This window comes from Octopus bimaculoides, chromosome 20 (assembly GCF_001194135.2).
Source record: "Octopus bimaculoides isolate UCB-OBI-ISO-001 chromosome 20, ASM119413v2, whole genome shotgun sequence".
In the NCBI taxonomy this organism is placed as follows: Eukaryota; Metazoa; Mollusca; class Cephalopoda; order Octopoda; family Octopodidae; genus Octopus; species Octopus bimaculoides.
Genome location: NC_069000.1, coordinates 44,727,397 through 44,735,341, shown reverse-complemented (window position 1 = coordinate 44,735,341; position 7,945 = coordinate 44,727,397). Strand labels below are relative to the sequence as shown.

The 7,945-nt window shown below is 37.5% G+C and overlaps 1 protein-coding gene across 1 annotated transcript in view; it reads left to right on the top strand.

Moving 5' to 3' along the window:
- The window catches only part of LOC106870399 (neurogenic locus notch homolog protein 1), a 57,523-nt gene that overhangs the window by 20,423 nt on the left and 29,155 nt on the right, over positions 1–7,945 (top strand). The window contains exons 12-18 of the mRNA XM_052974983.1: positions 574–684; positions 1,905–2,015; positions 2,973–3,083; positions 3,651–3,761; positions 5,119–5,229; positions 6,318–6,428; positions 7,597–7,707. Of these exons, the coding sequence (XP_052830943.1) occupies positions 574–684; positions 1,905–2,015; positions 2,973–3,083; positions 3,651–3,761; positions 5,119–5,229; positions 6,318–6,428; positions 7,597–7,707 (777 nt within the window). The remainder of the gene's footprint in view (positions 1–573; positions 685–1,904; positions 2,016–2,972; positions 3,084–3,650; positions 3,762–5,118; positions 5,230–6,317; positions 6,429–7,596; positions 7,708–7,945) is intronic.

Sequence of the window (7,945 nt, the reverse complement as noted above, 5' to 3'; positions counted from 1 at the left end):
TGAAACTTGAGTCGCCTTTATATATTTATATTTATATATTTATATATTTGATCCTTTATATTGAACACTCAATATTTCATCTACATTCAATACTTTCTTTCATGGTGCCATCCATTTTTATTTTATTTTATTTTATATTGTATATTGTATATTATATTATATATTGTATATTCCATATTCTATACCCCACATTAGTTCTGCAGGAATATAAATAAAACATAAAAAACAGACAGTGTTGGAACTCTTTTAAACAAAATAATATATATATATATATATATATATATATATACATACATACTGATTCATTGATTGATTAAAGTGTACAATAGTATGTATCCATTATGGCCAATCTTTCCAACTGGTTTTGCATTAGAGGCTCAACAGAGTGTTAGGTAACAGTCTGATTTTATAACCCTTCACTCTTCAGGGATGGCAATTAGTAAATGAAATATAGCAACTATTATTTATATAAAATAGTGTCTTTTCAATGCAAATGTGCTTCAGTAACAGATAACTTGTTTGCAAGACATCCAACGTCTTACAGATGTTTTAAACTTGTTCTTACTTTTCCAGTTGATTATTGCTCTGATGGTCCCTGTAAAAATTCTGGAACTTGCTATGTGGTTGGCAAAACCTTTAGATGTAACTGTATTTCTACCTACACTGGTCCCACTTGTGAGACACGTAAGTACTACATTTATTATCTCTCTCACTCTCTCTCTCTCTCTCTCTCTCTCTCTCTCTCTCTCTCTCTCTCTCTCTCTCTCTCTTATATAAGCATATATAAGTGATTAGAATACAAATTCTTACTATATATTTCCATACACATGCGCATGCGCACACATACTCAAACACACATACACATGTGCACACCCACATGCACATACATACAGACACGCACGTGCATGCAGTAATAAGTTGTATGAAACAAAGTTTATTTTAACGAGATGCCTCTTGAAATCACCTGAGGAGACACATCAACATTGAGAGATACACCTAAACCAGTCGTGCAGAATCTAATGTTTCTCACTGGTTGATCTAGTTGGCCCCAGAGTACTTAAAAAGTATCGGTCTGGATTTTAAGATCCTTGTTTCTTTGTCTGTGTAACACATGGGTAGGGATCAACCCTCTTCCAACTCCTGTATACCTCAGTCACAGGACCATTTTCTGCTATTTGACCCCTAACTGAGGCCCTTAACAGGTGCTGCTAGCCTGGACCAGAGCAGAACTGAGAAGAGTGGAGACAAAGAAATAACTCTGTGATTACCCCACTGACTTCTGAACTCCCAAGCTGGAGCCTCACCACCAGATGCAGTTTAATGTTATACCAATTATAAAAATAATTGATGACATGGAAAACGAAAGACAATAGTTCCTCTCTCTTATTTTTGCTCTCTTTCTCTCTCTCCCTCACTTTCACTCTCTTTCTCTCCCTCTTTCTCTCTCTGTCTATCTCCCCGCTTCTCTTTCTCTCTCCCTCCATCTCTTTCTCCCTTCCTCCCTCTCTCTGTTTCTCACTCCATCTCACTCCCCCTCCCTCTGTCTCTCTTGCTCTCCCTCCTTCCATCTCCCTCCTTCCATCTCCCTCCCTCCATCTCCTCCCACTCTACATCCATTTTACTCAGAAAGCTAACAGAATCGTCGGCACAATGGACAAAATGCTAAGCAGCATTTCTTCTGGTTTAACATTCTGAGTTCAAATGCTACCAAGGCTGACTTCGTCTTTCATTACTTCTGGGTCAATAAAATAAATACCAACCAAGCACTAAGGTCAAGGCAATCCATTTAAGCCCAACCGTTAAGATTGCTAGACTTGTGCCCCAAATTTTTTACTGTTATTGTATGCTCAATCGCTTTATGCATCAAACTACTTAGTCTCTCTCTCTCTCTCTCTCTCTTTCAGGTAACTACTGTGAAAACAGCCCCTGTAAGCATGGTGGTACCTGTACCAACCGTGGCAGTGGTTACACCTGTAGATGTTCTTACCAATATAGCGGGGAACATTGTGAAAATTGTGAGTAGTTTTACGTTCTGGCGAAGTCTTTCAAATTCAACATCATCATCATCATCATCATCACCATCATTGTTATCATTGTTGTTGCCTTCATTACCGTTGTTGATGTTATCATTGTCGTCATCATTATCATCACTCTCATCATCATCATCATCATCACCATCATTATCACCAGCATCACCACGACCACTGCTACCACCACCACCTCCATGATGATGATGATATCATCATCATCATCATCATCATCGTTGTCATTGTTGTTGCCTTCATCACCGTTGTTGATGTTGTCATTGTCGTCATCATCATTAGCTTTACCTTTTGCCCCTTTGGAAGTTGAGACACAAAAGTACCATTCCAGACCAGTGGAATTACTGGAGTTACAAGGACATCGTAATAGATTCCTTGTGGTTGTTTCTTCCATTGCTTTTGCATTCTGAGTTCGAATCCCTCCATGGCCTGCTTGAGTAGCAAACTTAAGTCCACCATGTGGCATTACAGGTTGCCCTCTGTTGGGGCAGCCAACAAACCCAACCACCCTGTGCATTTGGAATTGTAGGTACGTGCTTACAATTCACCCTCTAAAGATCTGAATTGTTCTGTCAATTGGTCTGGAGAAACAGATGAGATCTCCTTAGGTCCCTAGTCTGTGGATACTTTCGTCCTTTTTGCACATCTGTCAGTCACAAAAGCCCTGTAAATAAAGCAGCACTGGATTAACCGTTAAGCAAAATAAGTATATGCTTAGGGCATCAAGGGAAGGAGGGGGCACCGCAGAAATGGTAAATGGTTTACAGCACAAAAGAAATCGCTTGAAACTTGCCAAAATAATATTCAGGATTTTTTATCTCTGCTTTTAATGTCCATATTGGTATGAGTTTGACATTTTTTTAAAGAGATACCAAAAAGTGTGTTAGCATTCAATTTCATTTGAATTTCTTATTTATTCACGTTCCACAGTCAATGCCTGCTTCAACTCACCTTGTTTGAATGGTGGAACCTGCAAAACCTTCGAGTATACTTTCCAATGTGACTGTCCATCTGGCTTCACTGGTCATCGATGCAACGTTTGTAAGTACAAATTCTACATATGCCAACGTCTATGAATTCATTAATATAATGGTCTTTAAGGTCACACAAACACATACACAGGCATACTTATGTATATACATATCTATCTGTCTGTCTGTCTGTCTGTTTCTCTCTCTCTCTCTCTCTCTCTCTATCTATCTATCTATCTATCTGTCTGTCTTATCTATCTCTTCTGTCTGTCTGTCTGTCTATCTATCTATCTATGTATCTATCTATGTATCTATCTATCTATCTATCTATCTATCTATCTATCTACCTACCTACCTATCTATCTATCTATCTATCTATCTATCTATCTATCTATCTATCTATCTATCTTATTTCTTTATAGCCCACAAGGGGCTAAACATAGAGGGGACAAACAAGGACAGACAATCTGTCTATCTATCTATCTATCTCTGCCTCTCTCTAACACACACACATGCATATATACATCTACATGCACACACACACATATGTTTGTGTTCTTCATATTCTATGTTTATAATGAGTAATTAATAAAGGAATATTCTCACTAGTAACATTGTATTTTCCATTCCTTTCCAGATAATGCTTGTGTCTCTTCTCCCTGCATGAACAGTGGTACCTGCCTCAACGTTGGCAATGACTATACTTGCATCTGTCCCATTGGATACATTGACAATCACTGCAACGTCTGTAAGTAGCAATGACATCTTCTCACTTCTACATCTTCCCACCCCACTAGCACCCGCGTTCCTAACCACCCCAATGTCATTCTCAGTTATAGTCTGTCCTCAGCCCAGATTATTTCCAATGTTACATGGTTACCGGTTAACCATGTATCTCCTCTGCAGCAAGACACCTGTTTTTATCCCTCTGTCACACTCTAACTTCTCTTCACCTGGCACAAAACCATCTCCTTCAGTGCCCCCCCCCCCGCCACTTCTCAAAGGATCTTTGCCTTGCAAGCTGTTTGGTGGCCCTGCCAGTGCCGGTGCATCCAGTCCACACTGTAGAGTGGTTAGCGTTAGGAAGGGCATTCAGATGTAAAAACCCTGCCAAAACAGACTGCAAAGCCTGGTGTAGTCTTTTGTCTAACCATCCCTTCTCAAGCCATCCAACCCATGCCAACTTGGAAAACAGATGTTAAATGATGATTATGATAAGATGATGATGATGATGATGTTGCATACTTAGAACATAGGTTAACATAGAATTTAATGGAAGGTTTTAATTTAGATCACTTTAATCCTTTTGTTACCATTTCTCTGTTGCAATTGTTTTAATTAGGCTTGAAAATAATGAAACATTTAATAAGATATCTTTGTTGTTATTAAGCTGACATTTAACTCTTTCCAACCTGGCTGAAACCGGTTCTGGCTCTGAGTACAAATGTCATGTTTTCATAAGTTTTGAATTAAAATCTTCCACCAAACCTTAGTCACAATTTATGTTCCTAACAAAAGTTTAATGATAACGAAATTATTTTACTAAATTCTTTGTTATATTCAAAATTAATTGGATGAAACGCAGAGCATCCCAACAGAAATATGGTAACAAAAGGGTTAAAATATATAATGGAGAAACAATTCTTAACCCTTTTGACACCAACCTACCTGAAACTGCCTCTAGCTCTGTAGTACAAATGTCTTGTTTCCAAAAGTTCTGAATTAAAATCTTCTACCAAATCTTAGTTACAATTTATGTTCCTAACACTAGCTTAACGATAACAAAATTATTTTACTAAATTCTTTGTTATATTTAAAATTAATTGAAAGAAACATGGAGTATCTCAAAATAAATACAGTAACAAAACGGTTAAAACAGGAGAGTTAATATGAAATTTTGATGGATGGTTTCAATTTAGATCAGTTTAAAACAAGAAGTTTGTATTATAGAACCAGGAGGGGTGGTCTTGGATGTATTGGTGTCAGGAATAACATTCAGCTTCAAGAAATTCAACACAAGCCACGTTTCCTTGGTGACCTCAAATGAATCAACGTTTTATTAAATTCTTCTAATTTTGTGGTTTTCTTCATTTAATCTTTTATAGTTGATGTTTGCAATAAACAGCCTTGCAGAAATGGTGGAGTTTGTATAAAGAAAGGCTCTGTTTACACATGTATCTGTCAAATTGGCTTCAAAGGAGACCAATGCGAAATCTGTAAGTAGGAATTTTTGTAACTTTCCAGCAGAATAAATAGCCCATTGACCATTCTAAATCTTTTCTTTTCCCACTGGCTAACTATTTTTTTCTTCTTATTTTTCATTTTTTTGTGTTCTGTTCATATTTCTGTAACTTTTCCATGGCTTCTGTTGATTTTTGGTGGCGCCCTTCATTGTCTTAAAAGATTGGCACACAGAGTCATTGTTCACAGGTCCCTCATGTCTGAGAACCCAATTACAATCTATGTCTGTGGTGGTTTGTTGTCAATAAATTCTGTACACCCAAATGGATTCTAGAGGCCCTAATAAATTTTAGAGGCCCTAATAGATTCTATAGGCCCGCCAAGTCTAGGAACCCCTTGACAATCTATGGTTTGTTGCCAATAAATAACTATTATAGACTCAAGTGGATTTGCCCAGAGGCCCCATGATCGCATTGCTCATCTAAATAAGTTATGGTTTGTTGTGAATAAAAAGGAACAGGCCATAATGCATTGATTTGCTTGGGGCCCCCACACATCTAAGAGCTCTTTGCTAATTTATATACAGTGTGATATGCTGCCAATAAATAAATACTACAGGCCACAGTGAATTTTCTTAGTCTGGAAGTCTCATGGACCAAGAAGCCTGTTGCTAATCTCCATATGCTTTGTCAGGAGAACTATAATATTGTTGAGATGGCCCTAGTTGCACCAACAAAGCCTTTTAGCTCAGGTTTAACATTCAAATGTTCTGGTTGGGTGTCAGTTGGGTGTCACAATAATCACACACTTGTGTAGGAAGAATATCTGAAAAGGTCACCAGCAGTGCCTCTTGTATCTTGACTGTTGTAATTTAAAAAAATATAAGGGGCCAGGACTGCTACTTTTAGAGCATGGACTAAATGCAATACAATGTTTAATTCTTTTGATAAGCAAGTCCTTATGAGATTAATTTGACCAATTGAATTTTGTTATTGGGCTAATAATATACTGGAGTTTGTCTAGTCAGTGATGACCCTTCTTTACAAAATTTGCTCCTAACCCTATATTAATTGAAAAAAAAAAATATTTTGTTAAATGTAAATGTTTATTTTTTAATTTCCAGATGATTACTGTTCGACGAAACCTTGCAGAAATGGTGGGAAATGTGTTGCTAAAGAATACGCTTACCACTGTGAATGTTCCTCAGGTTACAGTGGCAGTAATTGTGAATACTGTGAGTATAAATGTATTCATTATAATAAATGTTATTTTCCTATTAGTCTATTGATATATCTATCTGTCAATTACTTTATAAATTGCGAACTCTCTTGCCGTATGCGACAGGTGAGGGTTCTGCAATTTCTTACTAAAGATCTACACAGATGATTTGTTTACAGCAACCAAAGGTGTGTAGTTTACATTAGTTCACTCCTTCCATTAACCTGAACAGGTGTACAGAGTGTCACGTGTTAGATGTGGAAGTGAGCACTGAATAATGGTAAATGAAGTGTTTTGCACAAGAAGACAACTTTATTTATAAATAACATTTGTACATATATGTGGGGGAATTTATTTTAAAGTTTATTAGGTGATCCATTATCCATCTGTCAAGGCATGAATGCTGAAGTCCCATTGTGAGTAAGAACAGAGTGGATGGTGTTTACCTTGATAAAAGTTGTGCTCTAAGTACAGCTGCACAAGACCTGATGTGCAAATCCCTTCAATAGGAACACCCTACTTGCGCTCTTGTGAGATGCCAGCTACTACAGAAAAGGAAGAACCACAAATGGCTATGACATGGATATTCATGGAGAGTGTCTGAATTGAGGTATTTCAAAAATAAAGTGAAGTGAATGATGTGGTCACAGAACACTGAAGGCACAAGTGCTACTGGGCCAGGCACATTGCAAGGCAGATCCATGTAGTTCTCAAGTGGGATCCAGGAGATAGGAAGAGACCAGTAGGGAGACCTACAAGATGATGGGAAGACAACACAGTCATGGATAAGAACATCCGAGAGACTTGTTGAAGACAAAGATTAAAAGTATTAAGACCACTTCTCTGGTTTCTTAGTGTTTTTATTCTCAGCTGAATTTCAAATATGGAGAGAATTAGAAAAACTTCTGCTAAAATCTGGCCGAACTGAAAACAGATCAACCAATCAGAACAAAGAGAATTTAGTACAGAACCTAGGCTGTCTATAAATGTCTTTTCAGTGATGGTTGTTATTTTACATAATGTTTTGAGTATGTTTTCCCCATTTTTTTTTACCATGACGATCACAGTTCTTAGTAGTAGTAGTAGTAGTAGTAGTAGTAGTATCAAATAAAAAATTTTGATGTCTATTTGTTTCCTTCTCTTTGTTTTATAAACTGACCATTTTTATATTTTGTCTTTTCCAGTCAATGTCTGTTATTCTCTTCCCTGCCAGAATGGTGGTACCTGCATGATGATTGGCAACAGGTTCCAATGTATTTGCAGTCCTGGGTACGAAGGAGACCTTTGTTCTGAAAGTTCGTACCACCAAATATTTAATCTTTTTGCTTGTCTCCACTCTCGGCTTTGTCCGTCCATCCGTCCGTCTGTCCACAAGCCTGTATGCATGGATGAACGGACAATACATGTGTTTATTGAAATGCATATGTATGTATGCATATCCGTGTGTGTGTGTGTGTGTGTGTATGTGTGTGGTGTCTGTCTGTCTATGTCTGTCTGTCTATGTCTGTCTGTCTATGTCTGTCTGTCTATGTC